At 35.8% G+C, this 20,125-nt stretch overlaps 3 protein-coding genes across 4 annotated transcripts; 2 read left to right on the top strand and 1 right to left on the bottom strand.

Moving 5' to 3' along the window:
- Window positions 1-5,478: 5,478 nt before the first annotated feature.
- Window positions 5,479-9,751, top strand: LOC141642325 (transmembrane emp24 domain-containing protein p24beta3-like). The gene is made up of 4 exons (XM_074451105.1): window positions 5,479-5,781; window positions 8,899-9,085; window positions 9,196-9,303; window positions 9,423-9,751. Exons 1-4 carry the CDS (start codon window positions 5,557-5,559, stop codon window positions 9,554-9,556), a joined length of 654 nt encoding a protein of 217 aa, XP_074307206.1. The 5' UTR covers window positions 5,479-5,556; the 3' UTR covers window positions 9,557-9,751.
- A 1,601-nt stretch (window positions 9,752-11,352) lies between these two features.
- Window positions 11,353-14,271, top strand: LOC141642334 (stem-specific protein TSJT1-like). The gene is made up of 4 exons (XM_074451115.1): window positions 11,353-11,805; window positions 12,667-12,907; window positions 13,671-13,791; window positions 13,890-14,271. The coding sequence occupies exons 1-4, from the start codon at window positions 11,606-11,608 to the stop codon at window positions 14,078-14,080; spliced, it is 753 nt and encodes a 250-aa protein (XP_074307216.1). The 5' UTR covers window positions 11,353-11,605; the 3' UTR covers window positions 14,081-14,271.
- A 26-nt stretch (window positions 14,272-14,297) lies between these two features.
- Window positions 14,298-18,582, bottom strand: LOC141642333 (meiotic recombination protein DMC1 homolog). 2 transcript variants are annotated; one of them, XM_074451114.1, is made up of 15 exons: window positions 18,418-18,582; window positions 18,134-18,219; window positions 16,900-16,991; window positions 16,728-16,799; window positions 16,591-16,629; window positions 16,409-16,466; window positions 16,264-16,309; window positions 15,972-16,017; window positions 15,600-15,661; window positions 15,429-15,495; window positions 15,255-15,347; window positions 15,100-15,168; window positions 14,925-15,003; window positions 14,682-14,840; window positions 14,298-14,572 (listed from the first exon to the last, which is right to left on the bottom strand). In XM_074451114.1, the coding sequence occupies exons 1-15, from the start codon at window positions 18,438-18,440 to the stop codon at window positions 14,535-14,537; spliced, it is 1,029 nt and encodes a 342-aa protein (XP_074307215.1). In that variant the 5' UTR covers window positions 18,441-18,582; the 3' UTR covers window positions 14,298-14,534. The 2 variants fall into 2 exon arrangements, with proteins under 2 accessions (XP_074307215.1, XP_074307213.1); XM_074451112.1 differs by having other exon boundaries at window positions 14,298-14,566; window positions 14,674-14,840; window positions 18,418-18,581.
- Window positions 18,583-20,125: the final 1,543 nt, after the last annotated feature.

The following is a 20,125-nucleotide window of genomic DNA, read 5'->3' as shown; positions in this document are numbered from 1 at the left end:
GGTAGAATAGGTTGGGTTTATTTTTCGTGTGATGTTATCAGGACTTCGACCCGACCCGTTTTTAAAGGGTCAAGACCAAAAAAATTTTGACGACTCGTTTGACTTGAACCCGAAATGACCCGTTACTTTAGGATCGAGATCCGATCTGAACGGGTCGACCCGTTGGATCAAAGGTAAATTAATTAAAATATTAATATCCCTAATATTTATATATTATATTTGAAAAAATAGTTAAAAAAATTAATTTTTATGACTTAATTTACAAACATAATTAAAAAGTCAATTTTATATAACTTTTATAATATTTAATAATAAAATAATTATTTTAATAATTATGTCATGACTCAATATAATTAATGTAAACCTAAAATATGTTTCATTAAAAAAAATTGATAAAATCGTTAAAAAGGCGTTAGAAATTATTTCTTGACCCGTAGTCGACCCTAACCCGACCCATGACCCGTATGATCTGACCCGTGTTCTGACTCGACCAGTATAACCCGACTCGGCCCGTTCGACAAATCTAATACACGGTATACCAGATTCAGATTATGAAAATCAATTAAACTGTAAAAGTAATCAAGAAAATTGAGTAATATCGTGAAATTTATATATTAATTTTTTTTTAATCACAAAACTAATAATTTAATTTTATAAACTTCTCAACTTATTTTAATGATTTTTTCTTCCCACGAATCTAATAATCTCAGTCTATATTTTTTGTATTATAAAGAGCAAGTAATATGCATTAAATCATTCTCTAACAAAGTTTAGCAATCTGTATTCAGATTTTTGTTTTATTTTAATTAAAAACTATTTTAATTTGATGAAAAGTTATATTTTAATGAAAAACTAATAGTTTATTGTTCATTTGTTTTCTTACTTTTAGTAAATAAAGTTTGGAGTGAAATTGTTTCCTTATTTAAGAAAATGGAGTTTGGAGAAAAACTTTCTAAGATTTCTTATATAAGGTAAAGAATATGACTAAAAATAGATAGTAGAATGTGTCTTAGACGGAAAAATTTTAGCTTTGTTAATCTTTTAGTATAGAGAATTAAATTAATTAACAAGTTTAGATCCCGCGCAATGCATGTGCGGTATATATAGGGTTGTTATTTTTAGCGTGTTTTAGTTATAGGTTAAATCGACACGCTATTAATGTTCATATTTCACGCCAAGGTATTTTGATTGGAGGAAAAAAAGAGTAAATGTGTATTTTAATGATTTTTTTAACTCGAAACTAATGATGTCTATTTATAAATTTTCTCAAAAAAAAAAGTCATCATATAAGCTAATAATAATAGCTTATAGTTTTTTTTTCTACAGGCAATTATGCGCCCAAATCATAAATAATAGCTCCAATTGAAAAAATTAGCAATATATATATATAATTTATGGGTTTATATCAAATTTATTTTATTTCAATCAATCAATCAATAGATATATTTGAGAGTTTAATGATAAAATTATACTTTGATGAAAAGAAAATATATTAAAAAGATAATGGTTTAATGGAAAAAAAATCAATATTATTTGTTTCCTTAATTAATGAAGTGCTTTTGGAGGAAAAATATTTCATAATCCTTATTCTTTCAGTATAAGGGGATGAGTTAAATATAGCAATGATTCAGGTTATATTTTTTACTTTATATTTTTAAAGATTGCAGATTTGGCCCATGAATTAATTAGTTAATTATAGACAATTTTTCACGTTATATTTTTTACATTATATTTTTTGAGGTTGCAGATTTGGCCCACATGTGTTTAGTAGAATACCAAATTAAAGGCCCAATTAAAAGTTAATATAATTTAGGTGGAAAAAACGTAGAATCCCCTATTTATTTAGTAAATAGGGGATTATAAATATCCACCAAACCCTCCTTCTAGGGTTTCTTGTTTAGCATATTCTAAGGAGTGTGAAAGATTAATCTTCTCGTCGCGTCGGTAACATAAGCGACTCGTGTTACCGATAGAGAGTAATAACAGGTAAAGATGTGGAGACACAAATCAATACAAGTACTGCCTGAAGAGCTTCTTGTTGAAATATTATCAAGGTTGCCCTTCAAATCATTAACAACATGTAAGTGTGTTTCAATTCTATGGCGAAAATTGAGTAATTCTCTAACCTTCAAAACCTTCATACGCACACATAGCTCGGCCGCTAGCAATAGTAATAATCCCAGTAATGAACATCATTCTTTGTTTCAACGCGAGTATCCACATGCACCAGAATTATGGCTTGACTGGCACTTGCTCAGCATCGACATGTACGACAATCCTCGTAAATTAGGTCGTTGCGTATACTTACCTATTTGTTTCCGTAACTTCACCAATTCAACCAATATATGCAACGGTCTAGTTTGTTTCTTTAAAGAATGGACTCTTCCCTATGCCTCGCCGACTTTAGTCTACAGTGTTACAACCCATGACTTTGTTACTTTGCCTACAAGCAACAAACCTTTCCCATGGAAGCATAATTTGTGTTGTTTCTTAGGGTTTGAGCCTGTAAAAGGAGAGTATGTTGTATTGAGAACGATTACAAACGAGTCGTTGGTTAGTTCATATCAAGTAATTAGTATTGGATCAAAGTCATGGAAGGAAATAGATGTTCCATATATACTTAGTCGTGGACGCCCTTGTCGAAACACAAGCGGTATATGTGTTAATGGAGTAATATATTGGATCCACGATAATCATATGTCTAGGAAAACTGACTATTTTAAAATTCTTTATATAGCTGCCTTTGATTTAGGTCGAAAAGAATTCCGAGTTTTCAATATGGATGAATTGGTAGGTTGCTTTTACGAAGACCATCATTCATACTACCTTACATCCTTGAAAGGCTTCCCGACCTTGTTTTTTTGGAAATCGTTTTTTTGACGAGGAAGTACTGCAATTGACATTATCAGATCACCACGCGAATGCAAACTGTGCTTCTTGGGGTAGAACTTGGATTCCCATGTCCTCTGTTACTAGTGATTGGTTTCGGCCGAGTATTAGCATTTATGTAGGAAGTAGCATTTTCGTACGTAGTGCAAGTGAGGTCGATTCATGTTACTTCTGCTATAATTACGAGGATGGCACTAGCTGGGTTACGACAGTCGACAGCTTAAGAGCTGTGGATTTCTGAGAGAAAAATTAGAATTTTTTGGATTATGACAGTCGACAGGTTACGACAGTCGACAGCGTCCACGTCATCACTTGTATTTTTTTTTTTGTGTTTTGTTTTTATATAAAGCCGCTAGGATACTTAGCGGTTTTAATCGTTCTTATTTTTCAAAACATACTTAGCCTCTATTATAATGATGTTGAAATTTTCCATGATAAACTTTTGAATGGAACATGAGTAAAACTAGCAATTTGCTGCAAGAAACTGTAGTACTTAAATACCAAGTTGCATCATGTATTCCATAAAGCTAGATGATATTGTTCAATTTGAATCATGTGCTTCACCCTGAAAGGAACACTGCAGTCTGCAACAGCAAAGTCGTCTGTCGAATCTGTGTCTCGCCTCTTTCATAAAATGTTCTGCTAGTACGCTGAAGATTGACAGTAGGCAGTAAGTTAATGAATGATGCTGTTACTTGATTGCAGACCGTATAATTGTAAACTAGCAATTTGCTGCAAGAATTTGCTGAACAAATCAATGGACTAAATTACAATACTCCGACACCATGACGGCGATATATACATACCCATCACTATCAGTAGGCTTGTCTAAGATCTGAGGAGAAGAAGCGGCGTAATTAGGGAACCAAGAAGTCGATCGAGACAGTTACTGCCTGCAAATCAAAAATACTTCATAAACTAGGTAAAACGGATACAGAGGAACATCAGACTGATTAAGACTAGGCCCGGCAAACAGCAACCCAAATAACCCGGCCCGCACCCGAATTCAGGACCCAAATATGACGGAAATCCGAATTGACCCGAACTTATTCGAACCCGAAATGACCCGACCGTTTTTTTGGTATTCACAATTATAATCTCTAACAGGTGGAAATGGTTGGATCATAATAAGTCGGATAATATGCGGCTTGGGTCATATGAAGGTTTTAAAAAAAAAGACTTTTTTTTTGTTTTTTTTGACACATGGACAAAGAAACGAAATTACATACTAATGGCTCGTTTAGCTAGTCTATGAGCCATTTTATTGCAACTTCTAGGAACATTACAAAATGAAAGACAATGAAAATAACAATCCGCATTTAAGATGTCGCTTACAATGACTTTAGTATCTATGTTAACCATAATGAAATCCAAGATTTGAGCGACGGCTTGCAGACAATCCGAGTAGATACACACATGCAGAAGGTTACTTCTCCTAGACAATTAAAGAGCTTCCACAATGGATAAGGCTTCAGCTTGGGAAGCAGTGGCGCATAGCGATTTGGTCTCATATTAGTGTAAATGACAGCTCGTACTATTCTTAACCGCCCAACCCAAACCAGTAGCAAGGTCCGTTCTCCAAGTAGCATCCATAAAAATAAGAGAATGTACCTCACATAAAACAGGACCAATAAGTGGAAAAACATTTCCATAGTGAAGAGCATGCAAATTAGCTTCACCATCATCCGAAATAAGAGCGCTATTCCGCTTTTTCCCATTATTTGTCCTCTCTTTTTCAACGACAATATTCAAACTCAGTTCATGCTCATGTAAGCCAATCGAGCCACAAGAGACAAAGGCTCATGACCAAACACTTGCTCATTGTGAATAACCCAAATGATCCAAAAAGTGCATATAAATGAAATAACCTAGTTAATACTATTCTCCTTCTTTGATAATATACTAAGCCAATTAATAATCCAGTCTTAAATACTGATATTAGAGCCACTATTAGCATTAATAACAAGGATATTCGCGCCCCACAATCTTGACGTATACTCGCAATCACAGAAAAGGTGTTTAAGGGATTCCACACATTGCTTATCACATAGCCGACAAATCGAGCAGTCACCAATACCTCTCTTCTCAAATTCACGCCCAACGGATAAAGTCTGGGTAAGAATTCTCCAAAGCATAATAATCCGTTTCTTTAGACCAGACCAGTTATTAAGTTACTATCAAAGCTGAAAAGGTGGAGAAGAGTGGCAACGTCACAATACGCATTAATTTGTCGAAAATTTATCATAATTTATCATATGTTATGCAATTTTTAGGTTACACTATCATGAATTGACAAAATTGATCCAACACAAATAGCCCAACCAAAATAACCCGACTCATATTCAACCCAAGTTTGACTCGTAACTCAAATTAACCCACCAAATAAGACCAACCTGAATGTTACTTGTTATATACGGATCTTTATTCCTAAATAATTCGATAATAATTAACCCAAAAACTTCATTAACCCGAAATATCCAACCCACATCATACCCGACCCGATTGACCTGTTTATCGACCATGGTTATTTGATCGCTTGTGGAGTTACTGCACAAATACGTGTTTCATCGAATCACATGAAGCCACGTCATTACATCGACCTAATACAGTACAAATAAAATACAACCTTGTCTCCCTCCTCCAAAAAAACCAACAAAGCTTTCATCAATGGCGGAATCAAGAGAGAGAAAATTAGCGCCACAATGTTACTTGATTTTGGGGATTTTATTAAGCTGTTACGTATCAAAGCTCGCTGCTCTCTCCGTCACTGTTAATGATCTTGAATGTGTATACGAATATGTGCTTTACGAAGGCGATACCGTTTCCGGTAACTTTGTTGTTGTTGATCATGATATTTTTTGGGGTTCCGATCACCCTGGGATTGATTTCACGGTATGATTTCGCAATTTCGCAGCTATTTAGGGTTTTATTTTTAGTAAGATTTGAGTTTGTGGTGTTTATATCTATGATTTAGGTTTAGGAAATTGGATTTATTTGAATTAGATGATTGAATTTGTTGTTTTTGATCGGTAATTGCATCAATTTGTTAATTAGATAGATATTGCTGCTTGTAGTTTGCATCTTTCTAGAGTTTCAAGCTTGAATACTTGATTGTAGATTGGTGCAAGTTAGTTGTTTGATTGATAGTTGATGTGAAGTGGAAAATGTGGGAATATAGGAAGGAGGCTCCGTCTAGTTACGATTTGTTTTAGCTAATACTTACTCCGTTCCATTGAATTGAATAAGTTTGTCAAAATTCCCCTTTGGAAAAAAATGGAGTGTTGTGGTTGTTGGGGACGTTGCAAAGCGGCAATTAGAATGCTGCATTGTGGTTGTATTGATACAATGATAAGGTTTTTCGGCCCATATTTGATGTTTTATTCCAGAGTCGATGGTATCCAATGTCGATGAACCAACAAATATAAATTGGTTAGCTTGTTTGCTTAGAATTGAATTGAATACATGTCTAGTTTAGCACAATGTAATTGGCTCACAAGTGTGTGAGATTAGAATTAAATTCTAGGCTTGTATAGAGTTGAATTTATTCGAATACATAAACTACGATCTCATTATTTAGCTGGCAAGTGGTGGTAACAAGCCCCGGTGAATAGGGGAGGACGTAGGAGAGACATGTGGCTCTGGTGTTGGGGTGTTGGTAGGGTGGAGGCGGATGAGATGGTGGGCGAGGTTACTTGGGTTTCTTTTTTGGGTGGAGCAGAGAATGCTGAAGCGGGCATATTTTTGTATCATGGTGTGAAGAGGTCGATTTAGTGCTGTTGCCTGCCAGAATGCCATCAAGCGTAAAGGAGGTAGTGATGGTGATGTCGAAACTGGGAGCTTTGGGTGTTTTATTTCTGGCGGTCTTCCTCCTTTTTCTTGTTTGGCGTTTTGGTATGGTTGCAAGAGTGAAGATGTTGGTGTTTTGAAGGTGGAAATTGTTTTGTGATGCATGTCAGTCTTCTCACCATAGCTGCAGGATGTAGGAAGGTGTGGGTGAACATGTTAAGTTATATTTTCTAGGTTAATTTTTTAAAGGAAAGGGTGTGGGCAGGCTTAAAGGGTGATGTGAAGCGATATTTAGCTATAGGTGAATCTTTGTGGAAGTATCACCTTAATTTTAATCCAAGTATCTCACCTATTAGTATTTTCTATAAAACATACCCCGTATTAATTGTCAAGCTTAATTGTGTTAAATTTGGTAAAAAAATATATACATGTTCGTTTAACGCACTTCTCAACCTATCTAGTCAATCTTAGTGAGAATTACACCAAACATACTCAATGCTGTTAATCAATACTCCATACACTGCAATGCCCATTTCCTTGGTTAGCAAACCCCAGAGGCAATTTCTATTTGAACTGAGCAACTAGCAAGTACGTTGTAGGGAGCTCTTTCATTGAAGCAATTTCTACAAGACCTGTTTTTCCCTTTCATGGTTTATGAATTATGACATGTTGTGTTGGTTAGCCCCAAATCATTTTGACGTCATCCTGGGATTAAGGTTGCAGGATGGTTTTAGCAATGTTTTTAAATAACTAGAACTAGAACCAAGTTCATGGGATATAGGATTGGTGATTTGGCGAAACTCTTTGGATCTCAACGCATGTGAGTGTTTTTCATCTGGAGATAGTGATCTTGAAAAAGTTTTTGCCGGTCACACTTTATAGGATGAAAAAATGGAAGTTCTATCCAATGGAAAATCCGTGATACTCCCTCCGTCCCGGTCATTTGTTTACCTTTGGTTTTGGCACAAGGAGAGGGGAGGGACCATATGTGGGTGGTGTTATTGAGTGATAAGTGGACAATAGTTACTCTTAGGTTGTGTAGATGATCAAATTACCCTTCAAAAATATTCTCAACATGGCAAGGTAAACAAATGAATAAGTCACCCATAAATTGAATAGGTAAACAAATAACCAGGATGGAGGGAGTATTTCTTAGGGTGTGTTATACACCAGCCTATGTCTTCTTGTGGGACAGTGTCAGGATTGGTAGGAAGCTGCAAGTCTGAAAGCATCCAGCAACTTACTAGGTGGAACATTATCTTTTGTACATTAGGTGAGTGGTTAGTTTCATCTTCAAGAATATTCGGATCTTCTGCCATAGTGGTACAGAAGATGGTTGGTTAGTTAACAACTTCTGTAAAAATATCAGGCGGTGGTAGCTAGTGTATTCTTTTGAACTAGATCGCTAAAGATTCCTAATAAATGCATGTTTGACTCTCCTAGACCTGGTAGTGCATATATGATGTCAGAATAATATGTTTTAATAAATCCATCTGCTTAGTTCATTTTAGTATACAACGCTTCATTAGTTCCAGAGTGATCATTATTTCAGATTAGAGTATAGCTTTCAAAATGACAGTATTAGAGTGTATTATTTGGTTGAGTATAATGTGTAAAATGAGGTTGGTTTGCCGTTTGTGGCTATCTGAAGTTTACTTTTGTTTTACCCGTGATCTCCATCAACTAAGTGGACAGTATAATAAAAAGCTAAGTGGATGGTTCAGTAAACTTTGTGATTTTTAAATTACCCTTTGGCAGTCATTGAGTGGAGTTGCTAGCTGTGTCAACTGTTAACAATTTGTACTCTGTGGCCAATATTCTAGAAAACATCAATGTTTTCTTATATGGAATTCTGGAAGATATACTCTGAACTGCTGTTATGCTGTATTACTGACACGTAGATGCTTCGTTTGAAGCAAAACAACAGGGGAAGATTGTAAAAAATAAATTTTACATCTGAACTATTATTTGTTTCGTATACATGCGACTGTCTATGAGACACATGGATAAAAATGTTGTGCTTGTTACCTGCAGTCTCAGGTGTTCCTTTTGTTTTCTTGACATTTCATTATAGTTCTGAATCAAAATTGTCATTACCATATTATCTCCCAATGTTTTTTCGAAGAAGTTGTAAGTCGGCCGAAAGTCGTCGTCTGTGAAACTGTGAAAATTGGTCAGCAGTCATCAGTTCATATTCCTCTGACGTGGAGTTTGCTAATACAGGCTACATCTCCGGCTGGAAATGTTGTTCACACTGTGAAAGGAACATCTGGGGAAAAATTCGAATTCAAAGCTCCTAAAAGCGGAATGTATAAATTCTGCTTCCACAATCCTCAGTCGACACCAGAGACAGTCTCTTTCCACATTCATATCGGCCACATTCCCAACGAGCATGATCTTGCTAAAGATGGTCAGAGCTTAATTTTATGAATTAAATATTATTAGTTTCTTAATATGGCTGAACCGGTCACGAGCAGTGTAAAGCCTTGCTTGATACATTATTATCATGTTGCAATGCAGAGCACTTGGACCCAATCAATGTTAAAATTGCTGAGCTACGAGAAGCACTGGAGTCAGTAACATCGGAACAAAAATACTTGAAAGCACGTGATACTCGACATCGTCATAGTAAGTTCAGCTTCACTGTAAAACTGGCGGTTTACTGTGATAACTGTTAGCTATTGCTACTTTTGGATGTTCTTCATAAGACTTATATCACTTAATGTGTTCATGTTTGTCATGTACAGCAAACGAGAGTACAAGAAAGCGCGTCATTTTTTATACGCTGGCCGAGTACATGACACTGTTACTTGCTAGTGGACTTCAGGCGGTATACATTCGCAAGTTGTTCAGCAAGTCGGTGGGTTATAACAGGGTTTGATTCGAGCCACTGATTTCGCTTTCATAGCTTCTTACTAAATGTAGACTGAGAGATGAGTATCATAGGATCTTTTTTTTTTCTCGTTTTCCGTTTATTTATTTTGCCACATTTGACCATGTTTCTGTAAGATATACTGCTGTAAAGCCGCCACCCTTAGAGGGGAGCTACTTAGTTACCATATTTACCTTGGACCAAGGAATTTCGGTTGCAGAAAGTAAAATCATTCAATACTCTATCAACTGCACAGATATTATGGGAAATTCGAAAATTAACTTTTTCTTTGAATCTTCATTTTATTAACCAGTTTGCGCATTTGACATTCTTCTTTTGTTTTTCGAGTCAAGTTTTTATTGATTAAACAGAAGCATCACCTTTTCTATCAATTATCAGAGTTGATGCATCAGACATTCCGACTCCAGCACCACCTTTTTTATCACCATTTGTGTAGCAGTCTCCAGCCGGTACTCAAGCCGCCTTTGCTTCTGCTATATCCGGATCCCACGTCTCCTTTACTTGCTTAACCGCAGCTCTTTCGACTCGCCCCTCATGATCCCGTGTTATTTTGGATTAAATTGCACATGGTTTGGTTTGGTAGATTGGGACTCCAATTATAATGATTTGGGTTTTAAAGCTCAGTTGGGATTTTTTTTTTGTTAGATGAGGCGCTAGGCCAGGAACAATATTCGGGGGAGGGGATTTGAACCCTTGACTTATTGTCACAATATCTCCGTTTTAACCATTATATGTTAAGAGGTAAGGCCTCTTCGGAGCTCAATTGAGTTATGCAATTTCTCTTGTGGTCGGAGTCAAGATGTTCCATTGTTCATTATAAATATCTAATGTTTGCCCGTAAGGGTGAAGTCTAGTGGTTAAAATTTGGGTGATTTTCAGGAGACTCAGGTTCAAGCCTCCCCAAGAGCAAAATCTTGTGAAACATTTTTGGCCTGAGTCCATGCCTTATAGACTTCGAGTATGTCACCCTTGGATGACTTACCTGATATGCGTGGTTTGCAGAGTATCACGTTCACCCGAGGGTTTACCCAGTGGGAATCGAAGGTAGCAGTTGCGGGTTCCCTCGTCACCAAAAAAAAAATGTAATGTTTCGGTTGGGTCAGATCAGTTTATGCTCCTCATAATTCTTATGACCGGTATAAGTGTATAATTACAAAATTTGTTTTGGAGCCATAGTGATAATAGTACCACATAAATTGTCAAAAAAAGGGATAAAAAATAAATTAATTTTAGACATGACTAATCTTCAACAATAATAAATATATATTTATCTAATATAATTGGTAATTAGTTAATGACAATAAAAGTGATTAAACAAGAATTAACTAACACAAAAACACAGAAAAATCGGTGAAATTTCAACTTGGATCAAATCTAAACACAGAATAATCGGTGAAATTTCAACTTGGATCAAATTTATTTTTATCTTCTTTTATCAACCAAATACTTTCATTATCCTCCAATGATCTCTAGTTTGATGTATATCCTCTCAAAGTGATCCCATGAGATACAGACTAACAGACACTACTTCAACACAAAAGCGATTTGGCTTAAAATATCTACACAAAACATCTTTTACAAAATATTATTTTAGATTAGATAGATAAAAAAGTATTCCGTAATATTTAAAATTGAAGAAAATAGGTCAATATTTGATCTTAAAAACGGTAAAAAATCAAATCTGTCGAAAATAGTAAAATGCAGACATTAATAAACATAATTTTAAATTTAATTTTTGTTAAAATCAATCTTGACGACGATTCAAACATAGGAAAACTTATCCAAACCAAAGACAAGTAAAGAATGTTATCCAAAATAAACTCTTTAATTTAAAAAAAGTAGATCTCGAAATATCCTCCCAAATATCCCGTAAATCAATCTCCATCCAAAACCATAAATAGGCCATAAAAGTGTGCCATACCTAAATTATCAATCATCCAAAATTCATAATATTTCTCTCCTATACATACATAAACTTTGATCATCTTTCTTTTCTTGTGTTATTATTCTTCACAATTTTGTAAGGCAGAAGAAAAAATGTTGGCTGTTTTTGACAAATCTGTAGCACAATGTCCTGAGGACTTGAAAACTTCAAGCCCAGATGATGTTTATGCTTTAAAAGATGGTATTTTGGCCAAATATTTTGGGTCTCTTCATGAAAATGCTATGACCATTAATCTTGGTTCTCCTGGTTTTGTTGGTTACTCTAATGATAAGCAGAATCCCCTTATTCCAAGGTTACTTCTTTATTTCTCGGTTTTTATTACGGTTTTTCTAATTTATGCCCTTCTGTCTTTATTTTGTTATGTTTGTGTAATGGACCATCTAAAAACCCTATGACTATTAAAAGATGCAATGTTGGTTTCCTATAGATTATGATTTGTGATTTGATATTGTTATTCAAAATTAAGCCATGATTTTAATATAATATTGTCCGAGTTTGACTCTGATTATTGACAAAGGTTAACATTGATCATTGGTTTTTCTTCATGTATATGTAAACCATAATCTAATTTTTAATGTATAAAATCGTTTTATCCAAGTGTTATTTTAAAATCGTATTACAAGAATTGGTAACATTTAACAAATGTTGACAATTAAAGTCAATTAGGACAGTATAATTAGATCTTTGGGTAATTTTTGTTTCATGGTTCAATTAGGACAGTATAATTAGATCTTTGGGTAATTTTTGTTCCATGGTTCTTCCATCCTTAGTTTTTGAATGATCTCGAACTCATGTTATCCGATCCCAAATCATTTGGAGGCATGGTCGCTACCTGACAGGGCCTTTGATTGTTTTTGAATGATATCGAATTCAAAAACCTGTTGCCTAAGCGGCAGAGCCAGGATTTTAAGTCAGCGGGGTGGAGCGGAGGGTAATATTTTAAGGGGACCTTGAAAAAATTCAAAAAATTTTAAATAAAAATTTCGAAATTTTCAAACGTTAATTGGGGCGACCGCCGCTGCTACCCCCCTCGCTCCACCACTTGTGCCCTAATCTAAAAAAATTCAGTTAATGGTTTAACTGCATGATCTATGCTCTATTTTCTTTACTAATACCAGCATTTCTCTGAGCTGATCTCTATTTTTCCAAACAGATTGATTGCAGTTGTCGACAACATCGTCTGTCTGTTCCTGGGCCATCTCGAGAATCTTGCGACTCTGAAACAGCAGTATAGAATGAGTAAGTCAGACAATGAAGTGAATATTATCATTGAAGCCTATAGGACTCTGAGGGACAGAGGTCCGTATCCTATAGAGCAGGTCATAAGAGATCTCCAGGGAAAGTTTGCATTCATTCTATATGATCTCGCTTCTAAGACATCCATTTTTGCTACTGTGAGTATCACTCTATTAATTTATAACTTCTGTTCCAACTTTCGACTTTGGTCCGTATCCTACGACAACTTTGACCATTAAGTTCCCAAATATATATAGCGATTAGAATGTAAAATTTGTCATCTTTTATTTATCAGATAGACTATTCCGTATATTTCTATTCAGTTTCAGAAAAATTGTACTGGTGACTGGTGAGTCGTAAATATTGTTGTGATAGAAATTAGGGAAAATGCACGTGGTGTTCTTGAAGTTTCGATTTGCCCGAAATACCCAATTTTTTGTTATGGAAAATTTTAAGAGTCTATAACTCGTATCTACGAGTTCAGAAAGTGATAATTTTTTTTTTTCATATCGGTCATCTTTCCGAGAGCTACGATTTGAAAAAAAACAAAGTCGTATTTGAATCCCGTGGCTAGGAGTTTTTGTACGTCCGTGTTTTTTTACCGAACAAACTTTGAGTGACCATATCTCATGGACACGAATTCCAAACTCGACAATTTTTTTTTTCAAGTCGTAGTTCTCGAAAAGATAATCAATTTGGAAAAAATAATCGTCACTTTTTGAGCTCATAAACACTAGTTATAGCCTCTTAAAGTTTTTCGGGCAAAACATGAAAGTTCAAGGACACCGCGTACATTTTCCCGAGAAATTATCGGTCAAAGTTGATGTTGTTTGGTTACTAAAGTCGAATAGGGAAAATATAAACGGGATGAGTTTTTAGTTTGTCATGTCTCTAAGCGAATGCACAAATTCTGGGATGCAGGATGCTGATGGCAGTGTCCCATTCTTCTGGGGAGCTGACTCTGATGGCCATCTTGTTGTATCGGATGACGTTGAAATCGTCAAGAAAGGATGTGGCAAATCTTTTGCACCATTTCCAAAAGGTACATAATTTGATTATCGACTCTCATTTTTTTCAGTCTAGATTTCTGTATAACAAGAAATAAATCACTGATCCTTTATACTCTACTTATATTGCTAGGTTGCTTCTACACAAGCTCGGGAGGTTTGAGGAGTTATGAACATCCAGGAAACGCGTTAAAGCCAGTACCTAGAGTGGATAGTTCTGGTGAAGTCTGTGGTGCAAATTTCAAAGTCGACTCCAAAGCTAAGAAGGAACCACTTGGCATGCCTAGGGTCGACAGTGCTGCAGATTGGTCTTCCAACTACTGATGACTGCATTTACCGTCTCTATTGACCATGTAGTTGTATTAACAACCCCATCCGTCGTCTTTTGAGTAGTCTGAATTTACTAATTTTAGTATCCTGAATTCTCTAGGTTCTGAATTGGGAGAGTTTTCTTCCAATGCATCAAAAACTTGCCTTTCTATGATAAGGAAATAAATTTATGCGTATACCGTTGCTAGATTTGAATTATTGCATCTTCATCTTTAGACAAAAATAAATGCCGACAATATTCATAACTGCTGCATATGTTCTAATAACGGCTTCGAGTTTTCGACTACTTAGACCAGTTTCAGCAAACTTAAGTGAGCGATATACCTATCTCAGTCATACAAGTGCATGAAAAGCGTAGAAACGCATAGAAAACATACGAACTATAGAAACAGATCCAATCTTCTTGACATTCATGTGATTAATTCCTGCCTTGAATCAGTCCTTTGCATCAGCGATTCCACCTGGAGTTATCTGAAATACGTGCTTCTGTCAAGGAAAAAGTCAGAATAATATTTGACGGAATAAAACTCGACACTGCTGTGATTATATATGAAGACATGAAAATGTTGACAGCATGGGAAGGATATAGCTTCACCCTCTGGCAGATTGGGAGCATCAAACACCTTACAGATACGCTGTTCACCTTTGCCCTTCCTGAACATCAGCCTAATAGTCGAGGCATGAGCAAGTACATGACCACCAGCTGGTTTCTTTGGGTCTGACACGAATACTCCTCCAGCTGGATCAGAAATTACTGCAACCATGTTTGAACACGTGAGCACGATAGTATGGTTTCGACTTACATTCTTAATTATGGCATTTAAAAAAAACCTAGTACCTTGATTAGTGAGATAAACTGCCACATTGAATTCCTCAGCTATCTTAATCAGACGTGACAGCATCTGAGCGAGTTTTTGCTGCAAAAGCAATTTAGTTTTGAGTCGTGAATCCAGAAATTAAATTGAGTATAGAGAACAAATAAATGTGACTAAATTGGCGTTGACTGAATTTACCTGGCGCTCTGCCAGCTTACCTCTTCCAGAGAAATCAACTCGAAAGAGTGCAATTATAGAATCTACGATCTAGACATATCAATGAGAACGAAGTCATTAATTTCAGGTGTTCGGCAGTATAGAACAATAGAAAACTAGCATCAGCAGTAACTCACCAGCAGTCGAAAGGGTTCCTCGGCCATTTTTGCTGCCAGGCCGAGAAGAAGGTTGTGCTGATGCTCATAAGTATATGCACGAGCATAGATGATCTGAAAGGAGGAGGCAATAGTCAGTGAAATGATCTCGAGATATTGCTTAAATCTTAAGAGTAAGAGACAGTTCCCATTTACATTGTCCAGAACAGCTGCAGCATCCATACCAAACCTTTCAGCAATAGGCACTATGCGGTCAGGTCGGCTGGTAGTAAAAAGGTAAAGGAGAAACACAGCTAAATGCACATCATGTACAAAAATGTTTTCTGCCGTAAAACCAAGCAAAATACGTATATAGGGTGTGGATACAAGGTTCCTTCAGTATCTATGTAGGCGACCTTTCCATTTCCTCCTTTCATGCTCGTTGGGAGCTGCAAATCAGGATTATTACGTAGCATAAGTAAAATGATTGAACAGTGTACAGATCTAATATGTGCATCTGGATTTCCACTTAAGTCATACAAGCTACAGCGCATAAGACATTCATGCTTTCGAATCCCTTATCAGAGAATTAGAAGTCACTCTGAAATATTATTCACCAAAGTACTATATAGAATAACTACCACAAGCACGTACTACTCCGTAATTGATCATCATACTAAACTATATGCACTGAGTTTGATGCTGGGTATTACGATACAGCAGAAATAACATGTCAGCTGGCAAAGTCAGAAGGCTTACCTGAGTGGTGACGCATAAAGTATGAGCTAGCTGTGTTTTCCCAGATCTGAGCCAATTATGATGATGCACGGTGTTAGAAGTGCAAATAAATTAGCCATGAGACTCGTATAGTTGTATTACATGTCAAAGCAAAAACTTGTATTTTGCTAATGTCGAACACAAGCATGGAAAAAATGCAGCAAGCAGAGCTTTGGTTATGAACTGAGCAAAGATCTGTGATGTCCACAACACTCACAGAAAAGATCAGATAAAAAAAACGATGATTCAGTAGATAAATCTTATAGTTTCTCACCGAAACTCTCCAAATGTCTCAGTTATTGCTGAAGTTTCAATTCCACCTTTAATTCCAGAAAACAACCATTCATCAAAATTTTGCTTTCAGAAGTGTAGTTGTATACTTGTATTTATCACACTAAAATTTCCCAAACGGAATTTACCTGCCAAAAGCTCATCCAATGCCTGGCTTCCAGTGGTAATGCGGACGACTGATTTTCTCTGTTACAAATGACGATTAAAGTGGTTGTTAGTGTGACAATTGAGAAAACATAGTTGTACAGTTATAGTTTAACTCATGCTTTTGGAATCAGAATGTTAGAGGAAGTAGAAAACAGTATCTGACCTTGAGTAATGCATCGCTTCCAGTAATGTAACCGTAATTCTGATATAAAGTAGATCAGTGTAAGCATAATTAGTTCAACACTATGAGAGTCAGTGACAGCAAATATTAATTGAAATCCGTAACAGTTGGCTACTAACCACTATTTTCTCAACTGCTTCACAGATTTTGTCAACTTTGGCCTCAGATAGTCCTTTGATTCCAGTAAGACTCTAAACAATTAAACATGCGATTGTAAGAGACACAAAACATACTGAGGAAACACAGAAAAAAAAAAACTCAAGTATAATGATAGTTAGAACGCTGCATAACCTTCTTTGTGTGCATCAACAGGCCATTGCATGTGTAAATGCCAGCATCTTGAAGCTTCTTGACATCACCGGCATTGATTCCGTGAGTGATCACTTAAAATGTTGCAATGATTAAAAGGTGGAGAGTTAGTTAGATGACAATACCAGAAGTTTCATAAATAATTATATGGAGCATACATTTTAATCGCAATCCAATAAACACACAGAGAATTATAAACTTTGAAGTTCGGAGTTCCAAACGCAAACAGGCAAGCTTTAGACACAACGATTAAATAGATTGGGACACAAAATGACTTAATAAAATGCTGAACTACTAAAGGCAGAAGCAGAAGCTACAAATTTCCATATATTGGAAAATTTTGGAGCCAGTCATGAGTCATTGCTCTTTAATTAAACTCAGTGCGATTATGCTTATGCAGTTGCAATACAGAAAAACGGAACTCTAGAATTTCAAATTCTAAATATCAAACTCTCAATATCAGACCGCAACTTATTCATAAGCGACAAAATATAGATCATGAACATTAATCACCTATAGCACAAAAAGAAATGCAGGACAGCTTCAAAATTTGAAGCTGAGTTTCGTTCTTGTAAATTTGTAACAATATGCAGTCAGATTAAATCGATTTCACCTGTCAAGTGCTAATAATACGCGGAATGACTTGATGACATTCAAGAGACGAAATGCACATGGATAAAACTAGCAGATCGAACCTCTTTAAAACACAATCAATCGACTGAGATAACTTCAATTTTAAAGAAAATAATAACGCCTAAAACAAATAAACGAATTCCTACGTATCTGCGAACAGAATTCAGAGTAGGAATTTGCGATATTACTGAATTTATCTCAGAAACTTGAGTATATCACAAAACTTACAGCACGAGACATTATAGCAAAAAAACAATTAAGTATTCCGTAACATTTACTCAACATAAAACTTCCTTAAATTACATTTATACACAATAACGATACAAAAGAATAAACGTCAGATGAATTTGTGGATTAAAATTCGCGGTATTGAACTTAAATAACAAAATCAAACAAATTAAGCAACTAAACAACAGAATTCAAGCTCTAAGAATATCAATAACATGAAAATCAAGCTTTTCAAGCTATGAGAAAATCAGTAATTTCAAAATTTAGCAAATACGCGACTAAGCAACAGAAATTCAAGCTCAAAAATATCAGAAACTTCAAATTAAGCGATACGATGTGAGATTAAGAAAAATACGCTTATCGATCGTCTCGAACAAGTCCTCCTCGTCTTCAAGTTCCTCTCTCTGAACTAGCTGCATTTGCTGGCTCTGTTCTTCAGATCTGCGATAAAACACACAAAAATCATTCATTTGATCAGTTACGGATACGACAAAACGTGATGAAAATTTTCCGATAAAAACGCGGTGATTATTTCGAAGAAACACAAAAAAAAATCAGGTAAAATTGCTTGAAAAGCTTAGTAAGTTGGAATAATTGTTGGAAAAGACGGCGATTAAATTAAATAAGAGTGATACGTACTTGAGTGCGTACATTTCCGGCATTATAGTAGTAGAAGAAGAATGTCGAAAAAATGGCGTGAGCGATATGATGTGGTGTTAATTTGTGTGTGTGTGGGCGTCTGTTTTAGAGAGAGATTTTGATGAGAGAGAGTGAAAATTATCGATATTGTGAGCTGAGTTTCTTGTTGGAGGGGGTTTTATAAAGTTGCTCCGTTAGGCGGGGAACAAAATGTTAACGGGAAATAATTCCGCGTTTTCTCGATTTCTCACGGGTGCCCGTAGGGGGCCAGGGTCGGGTGAGCATCAATCTAAACTCGGACTTAATTGAACTGGAACGGGTTGAAGACCGAAAAAAATATGAAGGTGGACCAAAAACTGAATCTGAAAATTTCGGTCTTGGACTGGCCAATTTCGTATTTATCGGCCTGGTTCTGTCTTGGACCAAAATGTTAAATTTTCGTTTTTAAGTCTTCGTTGTATATGATAATTAAAATTCAACTTCATTAAATCTAATAAACTAGTTGATTAACGTATCTTTAGCATAAATAACCACCCATATTAAGGGGTTGTTTGGTTCATGGAGGAATTAATTTCATGTGGGAAGTAGAAATTCACATGAATTGAGTTCCTACATGTAATTCATGGGAAATACCCAAAACTTGTTTGGTTGCCATCAAGGAATTGACACTTCCCATGAAATAAATTCCTGTATGTTGTTTGGTTGGATAACCCAATTCCTATGAATTTTTGTTGTAAATACTATTTTACCCTTTTACTAAAATAGAAAGGGAGGTACAACCAAAATAGTTTTGCCAAGTAATGGAATTCTTCTAAGGTGTCAAACTGATGCGACATCAACTGATGCGAACCCGACCGGGAACCCGAGCGAAGCATATGGAGCTTACTCGAAACACGTAAAATAGATTCTTGTAATTCTTGTAACACAAATTCTCATTTGTGACGGCGATATCCGTCACAAGCTTGTGACGGATACCATTTTCTCTCACAAATGACCCATGAGAGGTGAGTGAGGAAGCACATGGGGTGCCCCATCTTGTCCCCTCTCCACTTTTTGTGAGAGGTCACAAGTTTGTGACGAAAATAGCCCGTCACAAGCAAGAATAGTTGTTCTTGTAATTCTATAAATTCATTTGGACAATTTGATCCGAGGAATTACATTCTGAAAAGCATTACTCGAAACACGTAGAGATATCCAAAATGTAATACAGTAAAAATAAAAAACAGTCGAATGCTTAAAACATGTAAAATACTTTATGATGTGGCCCTGCCTACTATTCAGAGATAACTCGATACATACTCCATCTACATCACATTCTTCCTCCCATATTCCATTTTGCTCCATATTATATTCACTCAAGTTGTACGTATGGTTTGCTGTTTCCTCTTTAACAATTATCAAACTTTAACAATTATAAATTGGTTAATTGATTACCAATATTCCATGATTTTTAATTTTTTTATGTACCATAGATTATAGTAGCAAAAGAAAATAATTGAGATAGCAAGAGAGAGGAGGAAAAAAACCTGTTGAAGTGAAGATGAAGATTGCACAGGAGGAAAAAAAGGATGTGTGAAGAAGATGACGGTAAATAGAGAAAGTAGAAAATGAAATGGGTGTGTTTTTAATAGGGGTAGAATAGTAAACATCACTAGTAAAAAAACGCAGGAATTGGGAATGACCTAGGGGGGGCTTGGTCAGCCACTTC

The sequence above is a fragment of the Silene latifolia genome, chromosome 2 (genome assembly GCF_048544455.1).
Source record: "Silene latifolia isolate original U9 population chromosome 2, ASM4854445v1, whole genome shotgun sequence".
NCBI lineage: Eukaryota > Viridiplantae > Streptophyta > Magnoliopsida > Caryophyllales > Caryophyllaceae > Silene > Silene latifolia.
Note: the sequence above shows the minus strand (reverse complement) of the source record. Positions and strands in the feature narration are given on the sequence as shown.

What these genes read in the sequence shown, in the direction of transcription:
- LOC141642334 (XM_074451115.1), top strand. Translation starts at nt 11,606, where the DNA reads ATGTTGGCTGTTTTTGACAAATCTGTAGCACAATGTCCTGAGGACTTG. An exon ending in CAGAATCCCCTTATTCCAAG is followed by an intron (nt 11,806 to 12,666) that starts GTTACTTCTTTA and finishes TTTTCCAAACAG; the next exon opens with ATTGATTGCAGTTGTCGACA. An exon ending in TTTTGCACCATTTCCAAAAG is followed by an intron (nt 13,792 to 13,889) that starts GTACATAATTTG and finishes TTATATTGCTAG; the next exon opens with GTTGCTTCTACACAAGCTCG.
- LOC141642325 (XM_074451105.1), top strand. Translation starts at nt 5,557, where the DNA reads ATGGCGGAATCAAGAGAGAGAAAATTAGCGCCACAATGTTACTTGATT. An exon ending in ACCCTGGGATTGATTTCACG is followed by an intron (nt 5,782 to 8,898) that starts GTATGATTTCGC and finishes TTGCTAATACAG; the next exon opens with GCTACATCTCCGGCTGGAAA. An exon ending in GCATGATCTTGCTAAAGATG is followed by an intron (nt 9,086 to 9,195) that starts GTCAGAGCTTAA and finishes GTTGCAATGCAG; the next exon opens with AGCACTTGGACCCAATCAAT.
- LOC141642333 (XM_074451112.1), bottom strand. Translation starts at nt 18,440, where the DNA reads ATGCCGGAAATGTACGCACTCAA. An exon ending in CTTTATGCGTCACCACTCAG is followed by an intron (nt 15,662 to 15,971) that starts GTAAGCCTTCTG and finishes CCTGATTTGCAG; the next exon opens with CTCCCAACGAGCATGAAAGG. An exon ending in ATCTGCCAGAGGGTGAAGCT is followed by an intron (nt 14,567 to 14,673) that starts ATATCCTTCCCA and finishes TGACAGAAGCAC; the next exon opens with GTATTTCAGATAACTCCAGG.